Source organism: Numenius arquata, chromosome 4 (genome assembly GCF_964106895.1).
Source record: "Numenius arquata chromosome 4, bNumArq3.hap1.1, whole genome shotgun sequence".
Lineage (NCBI taxonomy): Eukaryota > Metazoa > Chordata > Aves > Charadriiformes > Scolopacidae > Numenius > Numenius arquata.
The window spans coordinates 35,033,691-35,059,009 of NC_133579.1; the positions used below are offsets into that span (position 1 = coordinate 35,033,691).

The 25,319-nt window shown below is 41.1% G+C and overlaps 1 protein-coding gene across 1 annotated transcript in view; it reads right to left on the reverse strand.

Moving 5' to 3' along the window:
• Positions 1–20,204, reverse strand: part of CTNNAL1 (catenin alpha like 1) — a 63,152-nt gene extending 42,948 nt beyond the window's left edge. The window contains exons 1-2 of the mRNA XM_074146956.1: positions 20,034–20,204; positions 156–345 (exon numbers count right to left, since the gene is read on the reverse strand). Of these exons, the coding sequence (XP_074003057.1) occupies positions 156–345; positions 20,034–20,156 (313 nt within the window). The 5' untranslated portion in view covers positions 20,157–20,204. The remainder of the gene's footprint in view (positions 1–155; positions 346–20,033) is intronic.
• Between the last annotated feature and the right edge of the window lie 5,115 nt (positions 20,205–25,319).

Consider the following 25,319-nt stretch of genomic DNA (forward strand, 5'->3'; position numbering starts at 1 on the left):
TACTTTAAACATATTAGGCTTAATAAGGGCTAATAAACTTTATTATTAAAGTTAGGATAAATAATAAAGTTCTTAAATTATTCCTGACACTAAAAATAGCATGCCAAAAATGGCACAAGCACAACAGGTTACAAATTTCATGAGTAACTACATACCTGCTCTCCTTGCCTCTATGCAAGCAACACTCATTTCCTCTTTCAATTCATGATTTTCGTTGGCTATAGCTTCGCCTACTGTAACAAATCTTCCAACTGCCAGGTTAACCGCTTGACCCACTCGCTGAATTGCTTGCAGAGTCTTGTCTGAACGCTTCGGTTTATCCTTATGATTAATAAGAGTAGTTATCTGTGAACAAGAAGAGTTAATTATTAGAACTGTATGCAAGAATATAATTTAACTTCAGTATTAAAGGCAAGTTTTGAACTGAACTCAGTAGCGGATTTCTATCATACTTGTCTAATAAAATTTAGTGTTGAGTCATGAGGTATCGTTTAACTTCTTAGAGAATGAAAAAAAATAATTTGGAATATAACTTAGTCTGTTCCTCTGCTGTGATCCCAGCTTACCTTGCATGTCAAATGAATTGAGGGATTTTTCCCTCCCCCCGCCACATCTGCAGTATTAAAATAAGCTGCCCTAGGTCTCTCAACAGGCTTCTACACTACAGACACAGTAAAAGCTGAGGAGTCCTATAGTAGACATATGAATATCATTTTGGGTTTGCCAGCACTGGAAATCTTATCAAGTTTTTGTGCTGCCAGGTAACTAAACACACTCACCAATTACAATTTGGGAGCTTTGGCTGCTTTTACTGAAATAAGCCTTTCCGAATTGTTTTATTCACTTGGTTAAGGCAGGCTTTAAGAACAAGCAGTAGCGCAGTCTTTACACAAAAAGAACTTTTCTTTTATAAATAATCTGAAGTATTCCAGCCATTCCCCCATTAAAATATCTACTGTACTTACAACTTAAACATCCTCAATTACATGTGTTTTCTAGAATTTAGAACAAGTTTGCCACTTAGATGCAAGCTATCGCTAAAACAATTTGAGAGAACTTTCTCATTCTGAACTCCACATCCTGTATCAGCTTTTCTGCCCCCGTAATACATTATGTTATACATTTCTTCTTGGATTACACCGACCAGAGATCACCTTCTGATTCATGCAGGCTGCAGAAGACTCAAGATTTGCCTAGAACACCAAACATAAGGAAACAGAGAGATCCCTCTCCCACCCAAAAAGAAAGGTAATGCAGAAGTAGCTTCTTGACCAAGGCAAAAAAAAAAAAAACATGAGAAGAGCATGCAACCCTACCACTCAGAATTCACTAACTACAAACTGCATTACAAACAGTATACGAGCTTTACACTTTTGGTATGACAACATTTTTAGCGAGACACAGGATAGAAGTCGAACTCTGTAGTTTTGACCAACCTAAATCAGCATTAAAAACATTGCTGTTGCCAAAGACAGTCCTGCCTGTCCTTGCCTCCCTCTCTCATTTTAGCAATCTGATGTGGGTTAAACTTGAGTTGTGGAGAAGGTGGTGGTTGTTAGTTTCGTTTTCCTCATAATCAGTTGCCCAGTCCAGTTCACTGTATAGCTGTGTGAATACTTTTGGTGGCAAGAGAAATGGGATAGACCAGAGAGCGAAGGATGGGCAGAAGTGCTGCTTTCAGCAGGAGCATGCTTTAAAATGGCCACAGGACTTCACTGTAAGCCCCATCCCCAGGGGCTCAAAGACGTCTGCTGAGAGAATCTCAGACCTACATGAATCCCTGAAGTGTCTGAACACCTCAGCTGCATCAGCTTAATCACAGATGTCTTTGTCCATTCCTCAAACAAACATAAATCAACATTCACTCATACATTCTCCTACCAGTCAAGCCTATGGTAGGACAAGAGCATAGAAGCTGTACCTGTAATGCTCACACCAGATCCAAGCATGGAGCAGGAAGCAGTATAGGAACTATTCTGCTTTGTAATTTGATCAATACCCAAGGCTCACCCCTTTAGATATCACTGAGTCACATTTCTGCAGGAAAAGAAAAATAGTGGTGTTTTTTAATACCTTACTGGGGCTGGTTTCAAATACGAGGAGCTGGCTTAGTCAAGTTTGCAGTATTAAGCTCTTCACAATGAAAAATGTCAATACTTCATAGAGCACTTTGCACAAAAAAAAAAAAAAGCCAGAAAAAGCTAAGAATTATCCGAATAAACAGTACTGCCCTACCAAAGAACTGCTATGGTAAAGGAAGAATATTTTGTCCTGGTACAAAACATCACTACAGAAAAGCATCATCTGCCTGCTGCCCTCTTATATATGCCCTACTTCTTCAACTTGTACCTAAGCCACAAGCTCTAAAGGCAGGCTGCTTTCTATAATTCATACAACAAATCTGTCCGTGTAAGAGTCCCCCAGTTCACCAAACTTCAGCCCCAAAAGCCTGTGAATCCCTGATGCCCATCCAATGAAAATACCATCTTAGGAGGAAAACAGAGTCCCATTAAAGAGTAAAATAAGCAAACATCTGTACACCTTCAGGTTCATTCTAGAGATTACCGCCACTTCAGCGGAAATTCAGATTAATATCAAATGGCTATTAAAACCAGCTGCAACATGCAGCTCTCTTGAATTCTTGCATTATAGATGCTTCAGGTATATCAAACTATCAAACACCTGACAGCAGCTAATCTAACAATCCCTGCTGGTGAATTCTTGACTAGTTATGGGCAGCAAGCCTACAGAAAGCATTAGACCAAATGCTGAAGAAAATCATTTTGATAGAAGGTCACAAATTTGTTTCCTCAACTGATTTTTAAGCAAACAGCAACCTAATGCTATGCAAACAAAGGGCTAATATTACATTCATAGCATTACTGACTTCTCAAAAACATATAGAATAACACTGGCCTAAGACAAATAGAATACAAGTTGGATGGACATCCTGGCTGCAAGTTTACCTCCCACGGCATTTTATACCAGTAGAAGTTTAAACATGTTCTCCGTAATCCCGACAAAAATGCATGTGCACCTAACACTGCAGAGTGAAAGGAATCCCATGGTTTCTTACAAATCATCAATGGCATTTTAATCCCATATGTTACTGTAGAGGCATGCAAATGATAAAAAAATAACAAAGAAGTCACAGCTTAAATTGCTTTAATAAAGTCTTACAAAACACAGAAACACTTTCATTTGAGACGTGGGTGACGTTTACAGTTCTACCACTTCTTTAGCACTCTCTTCAGAGAGGATCATTAGTTTTGCAGAAAAAGACACTCCCTGTACCCTCCCACATAAGGTGAAGCAAGAATCAGCAGCTGTTTTGGCAGGTGCATCACCAGTGTCATCTAATCTTATAAGTTCACCAAGTGTCATCTTAACCTCATGAAGTTCAGCAAGGCCAAATGCAAGGTCCTGCACCTGGGTTGAGACAATCACCAGTATCAATGCAGACTGGGGGATGAATGGATCGAGAACAACTCTGCAGAAAAGGACTTGGGGTACTGGTGCATGAAAAACTGAACATGAGCCAACAACGTGTGCTTGCAGCCCAGGCAGCCAACTGTATCCTGGGCTGCACTGTAAGAAACACGGCCAGCAGGTCAAGGGAGGTGACTCTGCCCCTTTATTCTGCTCTGGTGAGACCCCACCTGGAATACTATGTCCAGCTCTGGAGCCCCCAGCACAGGAAAGACATGGGCCTGTTGGAATGGGTCCAGCAGAGGGCCACAAAAATGGGCTGGAGAACCTCTCCTATGAGGACAGGCTGAGAGAGTTGGGATTGTTCAGCCTGGAGAAGAGAAGGCTCCAGGGACACCTATTGCAGCCTTTCAAATATATAAATGGGGCTTATAAAAAAGGCAGACTTTATCAAGGCCTGTAGTGACAAGATGGGACAATGGTTTTAAACTAAAAGAAGGTAGATTTAGATTGGACATAAGGAGGAAATATTTTACAATGAGGGTGGTGAGACACTGGAACAGGTTGCCCAAAGAAGTTGTGGATGCCCCATCCCTGGAAGTGTTCAACGGCAGGTTGGATGGGGCTCTGAGCAATCAGACCTAGTGAAGGATGTCCCTGACCACGGCAGGAGGGTTGGACTAGATGATCTTTAAGGATCCCTTCCAAACTAAACCATTCTATTATTTTACAATCTACTCTAGACACCCACTGGAGTAGCTTGCATATGCAAATTAAACTCAGTTTGAAAACCTATGGTTATACACAGCAGCTGAGGTTTTGCAAATACCTCCTGAAATAATGAATTGCAGCTGGTTAATAAAATTTCTTCTCAGACTGGTTAACTTAGGGTCACTACAATAATTATCTTAACATTAAAATGGAGGGAAGTTTGTTGAGCTCCATCATTTTTTGCAGGTAAGTCAAAACCTATATAGATTGCCGGGTAAAACCAAACATTGTGAAAGAACTAAAAGAGAAGTTTGAAACATATAAAGACAAACAGCGTCAAAAGCCACCTATTTCAAGTGCAATCATCGTTATGACATTAGACATAATAAATACAACCTGTACTAATATAGTAAAGTTCCCATAGCACGTTTGTTTTAAAAAAAGTAAGTAACAAAGAGCCCTGAAATAGGAGTAGGTAAGTCACGATAAAGGAGAGAGGAAGATACGAAATATATATCAGCTAATGGAAAAAGGACTGTCTTTAGCGAGTTAGACATACACCAAATGTAAAATGCTTAACAAAGACAAAGGCACGAGGAAAGTTCAGATACAGATGGGCTTCTCACAACCTGCCACCTGCAGAAAACATTGCTGTGCAAACAAGGAGAATGTATAACTGAGAAATATCTTTCTCTTTCCTTCATGAAGTGTTAAGAGTGACAGTATACTCAGATATATCCTCCATTTAAAATAAAGTTATGAAAAAGCAGAGGTAATAGCAACTGCAGTTTCAGATTCTTTTCAAGACTTAATCAAATTTGTAATTAACAGGGTTAAAAACATAACAAACGATCTTAACTCAGCAAGGAGAGGAATTTCATTCAAATTTCTCCTTGCTTAACTCAGCAAGGAGAGGTATGTTAAGTGACAAACTGAAGGAAACCGTGATGCTAATAAGCAGCACAAAGATTATTTAACCAGTTCAGACTATAGGAAAAAGAAATAAAAATTTCCAAGCAGTACGACTGGAGGGGTGATGGGGAGAGGCATACAGTACCATTTGCGTCAGGATACAAATTACGCAATAAGCATTAAAAGGCCAATAAGCTAGTCTTCTAAAATAAAGACTAAGCAGGTTTTGCTGCTGACTTTCAAACAATATTTAAAACAAAGACATAAAATTGGACAAGTTAAATGTAGAAAAGCAAAGACCCACAAGAAACCTAACAAAGAACTTTCTCCCCAATCAGCTACCACCTTCCTCCAAAGATACCCTAAGAGCCTGTCAAAACTGAAAACTGGCAGCATTTAAGGATATTTCAGATTACAAAGAATTGCTTTTTCCCCACAGCCCCCCTAGTTGCAACCAGATAAGAACTATGACTGCTGGGTTTCTGTGGGGTATTTTGTTTGGTTGTTTTTTAAAAAGTAGGAAATCCCTGTGACTCCAAGAACATTATCTAAGCTCTCCTTTAAGCTTAACACCTCCAAATATCTAATCTGTTCTATTTGGACCGCGTATCACCCAGTCACTAACATTTGTGGTGTTTGGGCAGGAGTTAACAGCTGAAAAGACTACCTGCAAGTCTCTTTGACCAAGAGAAATATGTTACATGCTGTTTACTTAAGGATTTACCGATCAGGTCCTAGAAAGGAAATAGCCCTTTTGATGGTATTCATGCTCTACTTAGTATGGGCTCTTATACTACTTCCAGGGAATATGTATCTGAGACTGGAGACAAGCAGTTTAAGGAGTGTGCAGTCTCAAGAAATTGTCATTTACAATCTTTTGTCCCTTCTTATGACCAGCCCCACAAAAACAGCCTTTTCCCAAGTGTTTTACTGAAACTAACGTATATAGCCATAATGTATCAAGTCGTACTTCATATTTAAGGAAACAAGCTCAGTTGTGGCAGTTTTCGAGCATCTGTTTTCAGAGCTTTTCAAGGGCCTTCAGATACTGACATTTAAGTCGTTATATGCATCATGCACAGGAAGCATCATGACAGCATGCTTAGCTAAAAATATTCCAATGTCTATTTATTATCAGTGTAATTAAGTCTTACATGACAGAATTAAGTGATACTTAAGAGATTGGGTTTCAGGAAGTATTTATAGACAACTATAAATAAAACCAGAGGAAACATAGCTATTTCACAGCCACTCTTACAAACACAAGTTAAACTGAGAAGTCATGTTGGAAGATAGCCGGGAGGGGGAAGGTAGGGTAAATACCCACGTTTTACATAGGATGATTTAGACTCTCAAGAGCAGTATTTGTTTCTGCCTCACACTAATCAATTTTCCTGCTAGAAAAAAACAGTCAAGATTTTTTCTCTATGCAATGAGCATTAGCTATAGTCCTGCAGCATTCTTGGAGTAACAGCTCCTCTTCCATTTTGTGTATTTTCTGCTTTCTACCTTCCATTAATTTCATAATGGTAGAAAACTCCTTTCTGAAAAAATGTAATACCAGGAATGGAAACCCTTTGCTAAGAAAAATGCAATAGCAATACATACTAGGGAAGAAGCTACAAACCCCTATATTAGAAGTGTGCTGTAAAGTAAAAGCAGTTGTGTTTGATAGGACATGTAGAAAACTTGGTCAAAAAGGCCTTTCCTACACTGCTTATACTTTTATTAGTTCATCTTGAGTTTGGGGGCAGGAGGGAACTTCTAACTCTGCATTTTAGGTACTGTCTCTCACTAGGTCTTGTGTACTACTAAAGGACAAACAGGTCTTCGGACTCATTTAGCCAGAGAGCAGCACATGCTGTTCCAACACCCACATCTGCTGCAGAACACAGGCACACATGTGAGACAGCACAGAAGCAGCAGCTGGCATTTGACATCCAGTCCGTAAGGGCTACAAGCAGAACTGGCACACAGACTTCTCATCACAAAAGACTCAGAGATCTTGAGAAGTGAACAAGGACTACCTGCTTCCCTGTCCTAGAAATCAAAAGTCTATTAAGATTAGATGCCTGTCCAGGCATTAATGAAAGTCTTACTAAACCCTTTCTACAACTTCAAGAACTAAAATTTTTTTTATAAGTCTGGCTAACATGCAGATTTTTAGAATTGGAGAGCCTTAACTTTCTACTTAGTTTTCTTTTGAAGGAATATCCCACAAATAATCTTTTAGAAACTCACCTTTGAAAGTTAATAGAAAATCAACTGAACTAATGTGCTAGTTAACTGTAAGAATTCATATTCTACTTATCCTGAAAGTTATTTGAAAGAGCTGCCTCTGCTTTATGGCCACTTGAACCAGAACGGTTTCTCTACACGTTACTATTCAAAAAGGGAAACCAACCCCCTCTTGCAGAAACTGCAGATCCCAACGCATCATTCAGGACCTTGAGTCACTACTTCTGTAAAAGAACAGCTTCCAAGAAGTGGTATGATTCTGCTACCCCGTATTTATGTATTTTCCTCATACTGCGTATGCACTGGTGTCGAGAAGGGCAGTACAAATACACTGCATGGCCAAGCCAGCTGAGTTCTATTACACTTGAGACTGTTTAGTTGTGTCTCTACCTGAAGGCTTTTTAAAAGCATCTTCTCATTGCTTTTGTACACATCTTTCACAAAAGCCTTCAGGGAAGCAAATGAAATAAACTACTTTAACAACCTGTTCACTGGTTCACTTATCTGCCAGCAAATGCTAACACGCTTAGAGGAGCCTCAGGCAATCTTTCACATGTAGCATCTAACAAGCTGATAAGCCACCTCTGAAAAGGAAGAAGGTACAATTCAGGACCTGCAGGGACAAGTAGAAGCTGACAAGCAACACAAGAAGAGCCCTACCAAATCAGATCACTGGTATACCTAACCTCATATCTTATCTCCTACAGTATGCAAACGTGGTTGCCTAGAAAAGAGCGTAAAACAAGCAAATGAGACACCGGTTATATTGCAGTTATAACCAGATTTTTTGGTTAACTGCAAGTCATACATTTCATTTTGTCCCCTCTGGAGATTTTCAAGACCCGCCTGGATGCAGTCCTGAGTAACATGCTCTGACATGCTCTGGGCAATCCTGCTTCGGCAGGGGAGTTGGACTAGATGATCTTTATGGTCCCTTCCAACTCTAAAAATTCAGTGAAATTCAGTGGAAAACACCACAACAATTAATTGTGCACCTCTCACAAGCACAATAGCTTCAACAGGTAGAAAATATTATTTGGAAGGGGTGAAAACAGTCCTCTTCACCTCATTCAGATCTAGGCTTCAAAACCTACTTCAGACCTCTTTGTAAAGTTTGCCAGGAAAGACAAGAGTACACAACTTCAAATTCGAATACACATCTCAGATTAACAGTACCCTTGCTATGTACTTGTTACACATTCTTGGAATTGTTAAGAGATCAAAAGAAAGGATTCAACTCGCAGCACGACTGTACTCTAGTAGTGAATACCCCTTCTTTGTGCTGAACACATTCCTAGAAAACCAAGGGCCCTTTAAAAGTTAAGATCCAAACCAAACACCATCGAGAAAATGATTATCCAAAATGTGATACAGATGAACTTGTTCAATTGAGATGTAGCACTTTGATGACACGAAGTCATCAAAGTTTTATTTCATCCAGTGTGGGTAATGAAAACTCTGGAAACTTCAGAATTTTTTTTCAGTGAGATGAAATTATTTCCAGCTTTTTTTTGCAAGTTGTTGTGAAAAGGAACTCCAGAGAAACAAAACAAAACCAAAAAAAAAAAAAAAAAAAAAAAAAAGAAAAAGAATGAACACAGCTGGCTGATTCTTGCAACCAGTGGACTCTTAGACATTATGTAGAGGTTTGAATTACTTTAATAATGTTACTAAAGTAGCTCTATTGTAGAGAAGAAATATGCTTGCTTTTTAATGTTCACTTTTCACAGACTCCTTAAAATCAGAGACCCCCAGTGATCTGCAGACACAAAGCACAAAAGTACACAAAAACTGACTGGCACTCCTGCTATCCTTTTTTTTTCCACACACGGAAGAGAAGAATCACTGGAGAATGCTCAGTGAGGCTTGACCACTGATCAAACAAAGCTAACTTGTTTTCTCTGATTGTTACATGCCCAACAAGTCAGGACTGCCCTATCTTCCCCCACCCCTCCCCAAAACGTGTCTTCAGAATTCCTATAGAAATGAGTGAAGATGATAAAGATCTTAGTTTTCAGACAATTCAAATTCTACCATCTTCCTCTTTTTGAAAAGATAAATGCAAGTTTACAGACTGAAGTTCACACCTTTAAGCAACTTGACACAAGTTGGCAAAAACAGTTTTTCAAATGGAAAGTCCAATTTAACCTCTTTCGATTATATGATACATGCATCAACAAGTATATTGAACATCAGAAAATATGCATTTACCTATCATAAAATGCATCCAAAAATAAAATGGCCATTACTGCACTCTTCATTGTGAATTGGCTTGCTAACTTAAAATGCTGTCTTGAAGTTTGCTGAGATGCACAATTACCTTACTAGGAAAAGTGAACATAAGCTAATAGACCCAATAATTGGTTTTAGGGGTGTACAAGCCAGTACATTTTCCTCCCCTCCTGTTGCCCTCCAGTTCAGAATCTTCTTACCCAAATGGGCAGATTTCATAAACAAAGTTATTACTCTTTTTCATTCTGCATCTAGAAATCCTGGGCATGAGCAAGCCTAAGTAAACAAAACCAACTCAGAGGGAAGTTCATTGTTAAAAGTGTACTTTCAGATGTGGTCAAAACAAATGCAGACATGTTTTCAGCACCAGAGAGATGCAAGTCTCAGAAATAACTCAATTTACCAACATGCTCAGATAACCCCAAAACCAGAGACTGAATGGCAAATAATTATTGTGGCTTTCCTCCCTAACTTGCCTTTGTTAATGTACCTAACCTACTGCTTGTGCAAACAATGCCTGAGCCAGCTCTGAGCTGCTTACTGAATAAAAAGCCACTGTTGTGGAACTAAAAATTCAGCCATTGTTATAAAGGATGTAACAGGGACAACACTTTCTTCTATTCAAATCGGGACTGGCTCCGATGCAAAAAAAAAAAAATAAAAGTTGCTTGTTAGTCCCATAAATGGGCAACTTCACTGGCACGAATACCAACCATCCAATCCATCTTGCACTGCATGTTGCAAACAGGAGGGTTCCTCCAGCCTTTTTTAGAGAAGGCTTCCTCAGCAGCATTTTGACATACCACTTCAATTCAGAGCAACACCTGGTATTTCATCTTGAAAAGCACACACTTGCCCCAGGGATTAACAGAGAAGTACAGTGTGCTCTGGAAAAGGCTATGCAAATCCATCTCCTATCCACCTAGAGGAGTGTAAAACAAACAAACAAAAAACTGAAACTTCATATAATCCAGGAACCATTATCTTAAGGTAAAGAGCCTGTATATTCTTCTGATTGCTTCCTTGAAAAGCTCAACGGCAACAAAAACTCATTCAGCTGGAAAATTCAAGTCTATTTAAATGTAACATGGAGATACAATACAGAATCTTTGATAATTAAAAGGGAACAATTCCATACATTGGTCTAACTCCTACATGTTAAGCACTTGCAACTTTGGACAATATTACCCTTCTAAAAAATTTTGACACCTGTGAATAAAAAAACCCCACAAACCAACATCCCCAAACCAAATGTTTACAACATTACGTTACAACAGCACAACTTTACTGTTATTTGAAAATATATGATCTGTGTGGTTATAAGTGGTTATATTCATTCTGCATAACACAAAAAGTCAATGTTTCTCTAAGACAAAAAGCAACTGCATAATTTTTTATTTGTCCACATACATCTGAAAGAACCTTAGAATTTGTTCATATATGATTTTTGTAACTAGTGTTTAGGAGTTATCTTACCATTTGAGAATCCCTTTTATGTATAAAACCAAGAAATCATCCCATTCAGTATCTAGAGTAGAAGAAACAGTAGCAAGTTGGCACTAGAGTCTGTATCACTACTCATTTATACCCACTAGTTTTAAACAAGGCTATTAATGGAATGCAATACAACTCAGTGAGTAAAAATGATCATTTATGGGTCTATCTAACAAGGGTTATGCTTTGTCAATGAATTAATAAACATAAAATAAACCCATGCAGAAAGCCATAGGCTCATATTACTATACAGCAGTTTTACTAAACTATCATCATAGTTGTTTGCAATCATTAATTCATAATTCATCCTTTGGGGATTTCCCTATCTAATCTGTCTAAAACCATCTGTTAACAATGCTGAGTAGCAAGAAAGCTGCTCTAATTCTTTTTGTGCGGGATCACTGTGAGGCAGTTTTGATTTAATACTCATTCTGCTAGAGAACTACAAAAATTTGTTTAATCTATAGAAAAGCCATTAATCGGATCTCATAAATTTGAAAGATAAGATTCCACTGAAAAAGAGCAATTGATTTTCAGCTATGTCAGTAAGAGGCATCTTACTTCAGCTACTTGAAATGTTACTCTGACTCATTTATCACATCAAAGACTAATGTACTGAACATTATAAAGCAGGAGCCAACCTTAACTCAAAGCCAATTTCACCATCCAAGGGTTCACAGAAAAAAAAAAACCCACCCTGAAATCACAGCTCTTTCATGGTAGTGCTGTTGCTCATGTCATAAAACATTCAAGTGCAATTTTTTTTTGTAAAGCAGAACATCATTAGTGATGTTAACATTGTTAATTTTTAATATAACAAAAAAAAGGTCATTTACCTATTTACAGTATTCTAAGGTACTCCCGTGCTCCCCAGCATACCTTAAAAATCACAGCTGTAAATGATTAGCTATTTCACTGTTTCATAACAACCTAGCTTCAATGACTAAATAGCTGTCAATTAAAAACTAGCCTCAGTAAAGGGAAACCTGCAACCACATCAGCCCAGAGATACAACTGATACTGTGACTGAAGCAATCACATTATCTACAGCCAGATGACAATCTCCTAAGATTAACTTTCCCGCATAAATCAAAGAGAAAGAATCAAGATCCTTCAGGGGCACAGAGTGCCTAGTGCAAGGCAAGTAACAGTTGAGCTGCTGCAAGCTTCATTTTTCAGAAAAAGAATTTTTATTGAGAAGATTTGTAATACAAAACACAAGCTCACAACTTAACCTACAATACCTGTGGAACCAAAGGGAGAAGAGTCAGTGAGTTAGTGACTAATTGAAACTAATGAGATGTAACTCTGTACACAGGCAGCATACCATATGCTTCCAGACTCAACAGCAGAGTTAATGTGTATGACTGCATCCATGGCACAGTTTCTTTGCGGTACAGGATGCAAACTAGAAAGAGTTTAGCAGGAGGTTTGCTTCACTCGGTACAAGTTACAGCGCAAGACTCTACGCCGTAATTCATAATTTTATTACTCAACAGTAGTGCCAAGTCTCAAGTCTAAAGAGAGTATCAAATTAATTCACAAAGAAGAAAATGCTAAAAAAGGGAAGAAACAGCTTCTCAAAGCTTGCAAGTTACCAGAATTTCTGAAGTACTGAATGATAAAGACTAGTACCCAAAAAGCATTTTAAAAGGGATGCACTCAGATTTATTTTTTTCTTCCCCTCAGATGCATTGAAGAAAGAAATGAGTTTAAGGTAAATATGTATTACCCTACTTTTTCCAGAAAGAAGATTTCCCATCCTCCAAATACAGTCATAAAGGGCAAAGCACATACCCTGGCACCATACTGGAGCAATAACAGCCTTTAGCACCTTGGAGGTGGGAAAGGGAAAAACCTAGAGGTACGAAAATATGCCTAGTGAAACAAGGCAGCCAAGGGACTTGCTGGAACAAATCTCTCACTGCATCTGCTGCATGGAAATGCAAATAAGTTGAAATGGATGAGAGCTTGGACTGAATGCTGAAGTTCAGGAGGGGAATGAGACAGTGTTATGAGACACTTCAATTTACTAACTAAGGGAGAAAGAGAGAATGCATTTGATTTGCAAAAAGTTCAAAAGTAGGTATGTAACAAACCTGTACTGGAATACAATATTACAGCTACAGACATTCAAACATCAGCTTATATACAGGACTGATGCATGACGTGGATGAAAAACACACAGGGATAACGTTTGGGGTTTTTGTAGACTTCCAAGAATAAAAAACTAGTGATATCAAGTTAGAAGTCTAATAGTGCTATTAATAGAGGAGTCTCTGCTTTAAAGCTGTTAGGAAAAAAAAAAACAACCCAAAACCAAAACATTAGGACAAGTCCACGGCTGAATAATTCCCCAAAATACTAGTTTTGCAGCTATTAAGTTTAGAAGAAATGAACATTCATTGAAAGGTGTCACATGTCTGTATGTCACTTATCATATATAAACCTCTTACATAGGTTTCGGCCAGTGTTGGTGACACACATGCATACATGCCCAAAAAACTAAGTCTTACGAAGCTCCTTTACTACATCCGGAGGAAATATCCTTCAGTAAGGAGCCATAGTAAGGTCCACACCTACAAGTACATTGAAGAACTGAATGCGAGTGGCTGTTCGGAGCTCTGCTGCTGCTAGATACAACATGAGCAACCTACTGGCTTCCAAGCCAACAAAACCAAAAAACAGCTTCCCCAAAGACACTGTTAGCCTACAGATGAAATTCAAAGACCGGTGTCACAGAACAGTAGCATATTGATCTCCATGGCTACAGTTTTACACTTCTCTCTCTTTGACAGAATGTGCTTGTTCAGTTCCATGGAGAATAACATCAGTTCCACTAAACATACAGTAACTTACCAGTGATGACAGCCCATTTCTTCAGGAGTTATAACTCTCATATACTCAGTGACTTCCTTGACACAGCTTTGCCCCATCCCTTTGACAGAAAATAAGAACAGAGCAGAGCAGCTATTCATATTTGTGCTCGACTACAAAAGAAAGTGAAGTGATCCCTACTCCAGAATGTATCTATGTGATGTACTCAGATAATCTGTGTGGAATGAAAGTGACTGCAGAAGAGGCTATGCAAAACATTAGATTAAATGAACCAGAAAAGCTTGCCAACATTAAATGTTACTCACTAGGATTTCAAGGGACTCAAAGATGCAACAGATTATATCAACTAGATTGACAACTGAGGTATGGTGGTTGCCTGACACTTATACATGGCAAATCAATACAAAAAATTAGGAAGAACAGAAGTAGTGGACACCAAAATAAATATGGCATACTTGCAAAGACTCAACATGGTGGTTGTTAAAGGAATTCCTGCCTCACAAGACAACCACATTTCTCTGTAGAGATGACCAATTACATGGATAAGGAGGCACTCTGCTGAAAGAAACCTAGGAAACAAAGTCCATACCAAAGATTTCAAAGGACACCAAGCAAGTCTCTGAAAAAAATAAAAGAAGGCCCTTTGTATGAATAATTAACTAATTAAGAGACAGAATGATGAGAAGGAAGATGAAGGAAAGCAGGAAGTAAATGATTGCTTACTTTAATAGAGGGAGATGACCAATGGAGTTTCACAGAAACCTGAGCTGGGTCATGGATTACTCTACATAATCATAAAGAAAGAGGAGATAAGCAGGTAATAAAATGATGAAAATTTGCTGGTGATCCTAAGTTATTCAGGACAGTAAAGATAAGATCTGTCTATAGAACTGCAGAAACATCTTGCAACACTGACCAGGCAACAAAGCGTCAGACAAAAAAAATCACCGCAGATTAAAGTGATACAGATGGGCAAGTACCTTTCTAGCTTCCTATATGAAATCTAGGTCCTAGATGACCATTACTCCTCAGCAGCAAGATCTTTTTATTACAGTATGTACCTCCGTGAAGAAAATCAGACTTCTTTATGATGAAAGGGACTTCCAGGGTTACACAGTCCAGCTTCCTGCTCAAACCAGGTCCAGTTAGAGCGTGTTACTCACGGCCTCATCCAATCAGTTCTGAACACCTCCAAAACTGCAGAATCTGTAGGTGCTCTGCACACCTCATCCAGTGTTTGACCACCCTTACATTGGAAAAGGCCTTTTCTTATATCTCAACAGACCTTCCCAAGTTCCAGCTTCTGTCCATTGCTTCTTGTCCTATCACCATACACATCCGGATCAGCCTATCTCTGTCTTCTCCACACCTGTCCATTAGGTGGGTAGCTGTAGACCACAGTAAACTCTGTCGTTGGCCAGATGAAAAATCATTGCAGATTAAAGTGACACAGATCCTAGCTTCCTATATGGAAGCTAGGTCCTAGTTGACCATTATGCTCCTCTTCTCAAGATGGAACAAATCCACTTCCTTCAGCCTCCCCTTTTATGTCACATGCTTTACTATGTCGACATTTTCCCTTGTACCAAGGAGCCCCCAACTGGACACGGTACTCCAGATGCTGTTTCACAAGCGCCAACCAGAAGGAGAGAACCTGTTTCTGGAGCCTGCTGGTTACGCTTCCGCTAACAACCCAGCATGCAGCTGGCCAGCATTGCTGACTCCTGTTCAACTCTCTGTTCACTGGGACCGTCGTGTCTTTCCCTGCAAAGGTTCTCTGAAGGCAGCTGATCCCAGCCTGTACTGCTGTAGGTGTTATCCTGGCCCAGATGCAGGACTTGGTATTACTGCTTTTGTTGGACCTCACACACTTCCTGTCAGATCATGTTCCCAGCCTGTCCCTCTGTCTAGCAGCTCTGTCCTCCAGTGTATCAGACACTCCTCAACTTGCTCTAGGGAAGTTCACATGTCTGTTGAACATGCTGACCCATCATCCCAACTTTCAGATCATTAATAAAGATGTTAAACAATATTGGTCCCTATATCAGTACCTGAGGGATGCCGCTGGTAATTAACCAAAAAAAAAAAACCAACCAGAGGAAAGGTCACTGATTATATACAGACCTCTAGCTTGATCTAGTATGGCTATTCTAAAGTCATACTTTCAGTCTGAAAACTACATCAGTGTGTTGTTCTTATAAATGGGAAAACATCAGCTGTTGGTTCCTCTTTGGGCTCTAATTTTTAACTCCAAAAACTTCTGGAAAAAACAGAATACTAGAAGAACATTATGTAATGTTATATAACTATAGAACCTTGACTGAAGTAGAAATTATTTTAGCTAGCTTCAGAGAAAGTAAGGAAACAGTATCATAGTAAAGAAGAGGTTTGTTTTATCTACCTCAAGGCCTGTACCACTGTTAAACTTACTCAGAATCTAAGACTGGCAATAAAAAAATTCAGAAAAATTGGTATTGTGGGCTTTCTATATTATTTAAGCTTTTATTTTGACTATATAGGTCAAGTCAATTTCAAAACCTCTGACAGGATCTCCTATAACAAGAAGTTGGAAAAACATGTTCAGTAACCTGTGGGCACACAATCATTCTCCAAAGTGCCTAGGAAAAAATAGGGTTTCTGCAGGTTGTACAGCGCTGCGAGCTGTAATCCCACAAGTCTGCACTCAGGATGTTGGAGGATAGGTCACCTTCAACTATGAAAACTGACTTTGTTCTTTCAGGAACATACACAGACAGAGCTCAAAGTTCCCTCTTGGTGAACTTTTCTCAAGTGCCTGACTGTGAAGGTTGACAAAAAACTATTCTGCAGTTTCTCAGAGTGCTTCCTTAGAACAGATCCAGACAGACAGACTCCTACAGCTGTGAAGATACCCAACTGCTGCTGGACTAGCAAACAGGTACATAATGGCAGCTGAGGAAGTCGCTGGTGGAGCCACATCCTGGAAAGTGCTTTTTTCCCCGTCTTTGCCTTTCCTCAACTGTTTAAATGACTTGTTATTAAATGAGTCAGCACTGGCCACTTTAAACACCCTTCCTGACTTATGCTGCCAAAAACTTCCCATAAAAAAATAAAACCCAACATAATTAGACTGGAAATGGGTAGCTGGAGTGAAGGAGATGTCTAGATTTTAAAGAACACCCTTCCTGATTTACGTTGTCAAAAACTTTCCATAAAAAAATAAAACCCAACATAATTAGACTGGAAATGGGTAGCTGGAGTGAAGGAGATGTCTAGATTTTAAAGAATGCTGTACTATTTACGTGTGGAATACTGAACTAAAGACACCTATAAAAAAAAAGAACCAACAATCGTACTTGTTCTGAAGAAAATTGTGGGGTTTGACCCCAAAAGCCGTATTATCTGAACTGCATGCCACATGCTTTGCACAGTATTGCAGAATGGCTTTCTTCACAGTGCAGATACATAGATAGTGAAAAACAAGTGTTAGCGAATATGCTTAATACTGAGGCTAAAATCTGCTGTCTTCTTTTGTCATTTGTGGCACTATTAGAAAAAGGCCACATCAGGGTCTGAATAGATCTAGAGAAAATTAAGACCTAGTTCAACTCTACAAATAGTAAGTTTTAAAAACAAATTAATTAATAAACATATCTAGTAATGACTCTAAGGGTAATTTCTCCTGCCGGGAAAATGGGAATCTTATACCACCGCTGGCATCAAATATACTCTGATACTATATAGTCTATATATGCTGAAAATCAAGCTGCAAAATGAAATTAAGAAAACCAAACAAAAACAACTCTCACGTTTGCTGAGTAAGAGCAAGTGGTCAAACACACATTTACAGTGTTACACATCAGTTAAGATGCTGTACTACACAGTACGTGAATTTAAAGAAGAACCAACGCAGAGGGTTTTTTGTTTGGTTGGTTGGGTTTCTTTTTGCTTAAAGAAAATAGATTTAGCTCCACAAGAGAGACTGAAAGTGAGTTTGTCAGACAGGGCACCTTTTGTTTCCTCTTTGCTTAAAATAAGTAGTGAAAAGCAGTAGCAACACTGACTATTTTTTTTCAGTAGTATGCAAGTATCACATGGCGCTTCTCAGCTTTTAACAAAAGGGTAAACTGTAAAGTTAACTTCACAGCAAGAACAAATCCCTTTGCAAACGTACTTCGTACAAGCAGAAAAAGTCATGAGCATTACTGCTGATACATAGTTTACACGAAATACAACAAACAAATTCTGATTAAGCACTCTATAAACACCCTTTCTGCATAAACACTCAAACAAAGCAAGCCAGTGAGACCTCTACTGAATAATCCAGATGAAACAGTACAGACAGAACTGATAAGCCAGTACAGCAAGTGGGGCATTTTATCAGCAAGTGTAGGGAGCCACTGCTGATACCATCAGCAACTTCAGCCTGAATCTGAACAGAGCTCAGTGCTCGCGCTTCAAGGCAACAAGCTCATCTGAAGACTGGAGCGCTTTACCAGGAAAACAGTAAGCTCTGAGTGTTCAGAAATGCTCAGACACCTTACACAGCATACACGGGAAGTGAAAGATGCTTAGCACTTCTGGAAGACACAGGTATAGGTTTTGTGGTCAATGAAAAATCATACATGATATATTACACGTGCAACGAATCCAGAGAGAAATAAGACCACTGTTCTTAAAGAGAATTCCAGAAGAGTAAGAATGTGCACATCCTCCCAGAAATCTCTTAAAAGTAAGAATTTAATGTATGCAATTAAATTCAGTCTTTGCAATTGGAGGGGTTTCTGTTTGTTCTTAAGCTTCCTAAAAGTGGTCTCCATATTCTACCTCTCACAGTTGTTTCAGGAGTAGAAAATTAATTGAACTTTAATTTTACTTTGCCTTGGAAGAAGTGGTTTAATGCCTCGACAGGCTTCTTCGAACTGACTGGGAGTTCTTCAAACAGAGAAAGACAAATTACCATGATAAGTACAGAACCACAATTACCCATCACAAACCCTTCCTGCAGCCCAGCTGTACAAATGCAAAACAAGGCTCACAACAGTTTGCTTCCAGATGGGCTACGACGATACAAACTTGACCTCACCAGGACTAGTTATTTTTGTATGGTTGTGAAACATTGTTATACAGATTTTGTACAGATAGGTTTTGACTTGCTAACTTTAATAAATTGCGTTCTAAGTACAAACATGCTATAGTGCAAACACTGTGCTGTTTTCACACATAATTTCTCAAAAAATAAAAGTTTTATTGTGTATATCAAACGACAGTGTTGTAACTACAGATTAAAACAAAGAAAAAGCCTCAACATCGAAGCGGCTGGGATATAATTACTTGTAAGACCACTTGAAAGCCTGATTTTTATTTTTTTTTCTAAGCTCATTTAGCACAGTATGGGACACGTTAAGAGGTCACCAAGACACAGTCTGCGTCTTAGTTAACTTCTTAAAATTCGGGTACCCCCTCGGGTGCGAGAAGGGCTCCAACCAATGCAACGCTCAGGCCGGACCGCGAAAACACAACGCTTCGCCAACCCTCCCCCCCGCTGGAAGCCGACCGCTCTGCCCAGCTGCGAGAAAAGGAGAACTCTCCCATGCGGAAAAACCCTCCGGGGAGGCCGGGGGAACCGGGGCGGCCGGCGCACTTCACGCTTCCCGCCGCCCAGCGCCCACCGGCCCCCTCGCCGCCCACGACGGCGGCGTCCCGGGGCTCAACCCGCCGCCGGCACCGCAGCGCTCTGGTGCCGCGGGCCTTACGCAACGGCACCGCGACCTTGCGGGGAACTTCGGAGCCTTTCTCGGTGCGGGGGTGTGTGTGGGGGGAAGGCAGCATCCCACACACACGCACACAGAACCCCGGCTCTGGCAGCCCCCACACCGCGCCGGCTGGCGGGACCCTGGGCCCGGGATGTGAGGGAGGGAGGCTGAGAGAAGCCGCCCCCGCCCGAGCGGCTGGAGAAGGGGGATGGGGGGGAGCTACGAAGCGCCGCGACGCGAGCTCGCAAACTTCGGCGGCGTCCGCCGAGCTCCGTCCCGGGCGGGAAGGGGGAGGTGGCCCCTCCGGCGGGAGCCACCGCTGCCGCCGTACCCCGGGTCCGTGAGCGGTTTGAGGGGAGGGGGAACTGGGTGGGGGTTGAGGGGCGGTGTGTGTGTGTGTGTGTGTGTGGGTGTGTGTTCATGCTCGCGCGGCAGCATTTCTACCTGCGACACCAACGGCACCAACGTCTGCTCCACCGAGCGCGTGCGGATCTCCAGCCCGGCGTCCGCCCCCAGCCCCGAGGAGGACGACGAGACGCCACTGCTGCTGCACGGGGACGTGGCCATGGCGGGAGAGGGGCAACCCCGCCGCCGCCGCCAACTCCGCTCCCGCCGACCGCTGCTGGCGGGGAGGAGGCGGGGCGGAGCGGAGCGGAGCGGCGCGGCCTCCACCGCCCCGCCCCGCCCCTCGCCTCCCCACCACCCTCAGGCGCGCGCAGCCTCCCCTCGTCTTCCCTCATACCGGAGCCGGCGGAGGAGGACGGCCGGGACGGGCCGCCGCCGCTACCAAGAGTTTTTCCCTCGCTCTAGCCCAAAGTTAGGCGGGGGCGGCCGGAGGGTCCCTGCTCCGGTGGGGGAAGCCAGACCAAGACGGTGGCTGAGAGGTTCTGGTGGCGCCCCCCGAAGGGAACGGGAGTTCCGGCCGGTAACGGGTCCTTGGGTTTCAAGCGGCACCGGCTGGCGCGAAGCTGGGGAAGGGTGGTCCCCGCCATAGAATCGTTTGGTTGGAAGAGACCTTTAAGATCGCCCAACCGTAAACGTAGCACTGCCAACTAAACCGCGTCCCTCAGCGGCAGATCTACATGTCTCTTAAATACCTCCAGGGATGGGGACTCAACCGCTTCCCAGGGCAGCTTGTTCCAATGCTTGACAACCCTTTCAGTAAAGAAATTTTTCCCAATATCCGGTGTGGGGGCAAGGGAGAGTCAGACAGGGAGCTGCTCTCTCCTTAAGGAGTGTTGAAATCACGATTCGCATACTTTGTAGCATCTGGGGGGACTGATGAGCTGTTTTAAATGCCTTCGGCTTTTATCCTAGCAGCCTCTTGGCAAAGGAGAAAAAAAACCCAAACACTTCCTGCCTTTCAATGTTTTGCATTCTATGTCTGCCACACTGGCTGCTTTCAGAGAACAGTTATCAGGGTTACTGCAAGGGTGGTGAGACACTGGAACAGGTTGCCCAGAGAAATTGTGGATGCCCCATCCCTGGAGGTGTTCAAGGCCAGGCTGAATGGAGCTTTGAGCAGCTTGGTCTACTGGAAGGTGTCCCTGCCCATGGCAGGGGGCTGGAACTAGATGATCTTTAAGGTGCCTTCCCACCCAAACCATTCTATGATTCTATTATGTGTACCTGTTTTTTCCCAGCCTTGTTGCTAAAGCAGACCATCTATGATTGATCTAGCAAGAAGGTAGCAAAAGGAATTTGAAAGGAATAAAAGTGTTTTGTTTAGGGTTTGGTTATTGGGGTTTTTTTGTTTTGTTTTAGTTTGGAATGGGCTAAACCAACTTGCACACATTAGTTTGTAACCTGCATTTAAGAAGGATCAATACATCAGTGCTTACTCATCTAATTTGGCTGTATGTATTTAATACAGGCTTGTCTACACAAAACTGTGGAAACAGAATAGCGTTCTTCTGGCTGAGATCCAAACCACCAAGGTGCAAAGCAGCTCTCGTCCATAACCAGGTAACTCAGGGCAGCACTGTGCGTGAGCCAACAAGCCCTGTGTAGGGTCTGGGCTAGTAAACCGCTCTAACGTAACTACTTAGTTTCTTGGTCAGAACTGATGATTTGTGTTTGACCGCTCAGTTCTCAGACAACACAACTCTATAAACATGTCTTTGGCTCATTTTATGTTGTTAGATCAAGGGCTTTGTATAATTTCCTATCTTTGTGAAGATTTCTGACATCTTTTGCACCATTTTGAAACCTAGATATAAGATACAGGACAGCATTTGTTGTCCTTTGCAACCTAGACATAAGATAAAGGACAATATTTGTTGTCCTTTGGAGTCCTATGGAGTTATCCATATTTATTAAAAAAGAAAATTGCCAGAACTGCAAGTATAACCCTAGATAAAGATACGACTCTATTCCTAGCTCTTCAGGAAATTGGTTTCCAACATGGTCTCATATTTTCTAAAATGACATATAACATCAAGTGTTACAAGGAAAGAACTGAAGGCTTAAATCTGCCATCGTACAAAAACATCTAGATGATGGTGTAGACTTGAAGTAAATGCTAGTCATACTTGATCAAAGTAGTTTAGTGCACACTTGAGATTTCTTGGGGTTTTTTTCCTCCTAAAATTTTCATTTTCTTACAACATCTTTCATTCGTTTTCAGGTCATTTGTTTTCCCTTTGCTTCTCAATACCCAGATTCTAAGCCTTTGGCAACAATTGTTGTGTCCTGTCACGTTTTGGTAGAGTACCAAGGTCAGCTGTGGTTGCAGCCTCCCCAGGACTATACGCTGGTACAGGAGACTTCTGTATCATGAGCTGAAGCATATACCAGACAAAGTGTCAGTAATACCAGAGAGAGAGAGGGAAGTGCGCTCCTTTGCCCTCTTCCCCATGCCCTCTTCTACTTGAAGCTGTTTCCTCCTTTGGAATTGTTAGTTCCCACTCACTGGCTATTTTATGAACATTACCATAATACAAATTATCTACACCGTCACCATCTACAGATAGGAATCTACAACTCGCGTCAGAAATTAGCAGGAAGCACATGCACACTTGGATGTACTCGTGGTTTACAATTTGGTGTGGTCAGCCAAGTCTACATCACTTAATTTCAAAGACGGCTGTCTGTCTTCTTCAATGCAGTAACAGGTCAGACTTCCCAGAGATGACATTTTCTCATTCAAAGCAGGGTTAGCAGCAGAGGTTAGTGATGAATTTTAAAGATTTTAACTTCACATTGAAAAAGAAAACAAGTTTGGTATAAAAGATGGTGGCAAAAATAGCAGTTTAAATATAATTTTCTACACAGATTGGACAAATGGTAGGAACTTCACAATGCCTTTCTACAGACAGAAGTTCTATTCCCAATCTAGCACTCTCTTGCTTTCATTTTGTTTTCACTAGAGAAGCAGCATTAGTGGGTAGTGCTAGGGACAACACCATCTAGTTCTCCCACTTCTCTTCTTCAGGTGCTTCCAGTTTAAACATGGAAACCACGTGCTCTGCTTCTGGGCCCTGTTCTGGGGAAACAGAATGTGTATTATGATGGTTTTAATTTAACACAATTGAAAAGCTGTAGCAGGCTGCAGACTAACAGCTTTGAAGACACCTTGAGGAGATCTTCAAAAATGATAGCCCGGAGCTTAATTGTGCTTTTTAATTATGTTAAGACAATTTGAATGAGCCAGCGTGATAGATTGCAACCACACCTTTGGCATGCCAACACGTGCTTCTGAGGGAGCACTCTAAATGTACAACGCACAGCACTAGAATATTTTGCATACTATCATTCTCAGCCCGTGTGGTAGATTTGGGAAAGCAATACCCCATCACCCCAAAACGAACATCCCTCATGCCTGTAATGCAGCAGCAGGACCACTGGCCATGGCAGTTTCTAGCCAGCTGCTGCTGTTTAGCTCTACCTTGCATCTGAAAGGCATTTGAAGTATAAGGACAGAAGACGAGAGTAATGCCTAATGGACTGTACTTCTAACTTCATAACTTTGTCAGTGAACAAGGGGAAGGAAGTGATTCATATCCTCATAGTATTATGAACATGTCAATCTGTTCCTGCTCATATTACTTCCAGACTTCACTTAAAGATGTGACACTTTCTGCTTCTCCATCCATGATCTCCCACAAGTTTGAATTCTGTGACTTGTGACAGGTTCCCACACAGAAGGTAAACCAGTTTTCCCTCATCTAGCTCATCACCTTTGTCTTTCCTATCTGAAGCACCTTTTGTAGGTGATTACTATCCAGCACAGTGCTACGCCAAAACTCGTAGTCGTTTCTCTAAGCTAATGTCCACACTCTGACAGTGACGATGCTCCTGAGAAGGATGGCTGTTTTGAGCCTTTATGCGTAGCTAGGCCTCTGACCATGGATGCTGGCCTCTGAGCTTTGATGGGAATGATATGAAATGTACTAATGAGTAAGTGCATCTTATTCTACCCGCACCACTTGTCTGAAGAGGCTGTCAGTCAGCCTCGGTTTGATGGGCTAGGTAGCACCTGCTCTTACCTTCCAGCTAAGATGTGTTCCCTGGTCTGTTTAAAACAAAACGAGATGAGTAACACTTAAACTGTTTAAATAATGTTTTTGCTAATCTGGTCATTTTGACTGGCGTAAAGTCAGTGATGAGGGCAGAAACCTTTTCCACTGGAAGAAACTTTGTGTCTAACCCTTAGGAAACAGGTTGTTACAGTTGTTGAGTATGTGCTATTGAGGCATATGCAACAAAGCAGATGCCATTTAAGAAGTCAAGACGGGTTTGAACTTGTAAAGAGGAGCCGAACAGTTTCTGGCCACAAGGAGCAGTTGGTCTAGGAAACACAACTGCAGGGAGAACAAGGAAATACTGGTAAAGGCCAGCTGCTGGGATCAGAGGGCTTCTCAGTGAGTTTTGATAATGAGCACTTTTCCATGCATGCATGCATAATGAGTCAGATAAGACATAGGAATTATCTAAATTAATAACACTTTGAGGATGAATTCCAAGAGCATCTAATTGCTCTTTATCCTACCATAGAGAAGATCCCAAATATCCAGGGGTGAGAGGAAGCAGTGCCTCCTTTGCTTGCTTATCTCCCAGATGCAGTCTGGAAAGCAGAGTTGAGTGGGCTAAGTGTCAGATTGCTCCCCATTCTCTTTCCTCCAGGTGAGATTAAAGTCAGAGCAGTGTGGGAGGGGAAAATCCATCAATCATCTTTCCAGATGAAATTTAGAAATCCACTCTAAGATTAAACTTCTCCCTTGATTACCTCCAGTTTCCTCTAAAACTTGATGAAGTCATATTTCTTTTTGTTTCAGTGGGATGTTTTGCAGGCGACTTGTGAAATCGGTAACTTTAAAGATCACTAAAAGTTTTAGACTTTTAAGAAATGTCAAAAGGTGGGAGGCAAGCGTTGCTTGAAATGCCTAATCCTGATAATTAGTGGTTATTAACTCCAAAGTACATTACACTTCTTCATAAAACCAAAAAATCTTTTATGTATACTTTGTACCCTCCAGTAAAATACTTCACTTTACAAAGAAAACGTTACTTTTTTAACATAGAGAGCATTTTATGTGACTATACAGTGACTATGTATTTTTGTAATTTTGTGAATTACTAGTTTCACAATGGGATTGCAACAGTTATTACAGGAACTATGTAGAAGAGGGGGATGTAAAAATAATGTATAGATATACCCAAAGGACTACAGCTAGTGTCTATTTTTATTCTGAATGTTTATCCAGAATGCCTGTGTGCCTGTACAGCCAT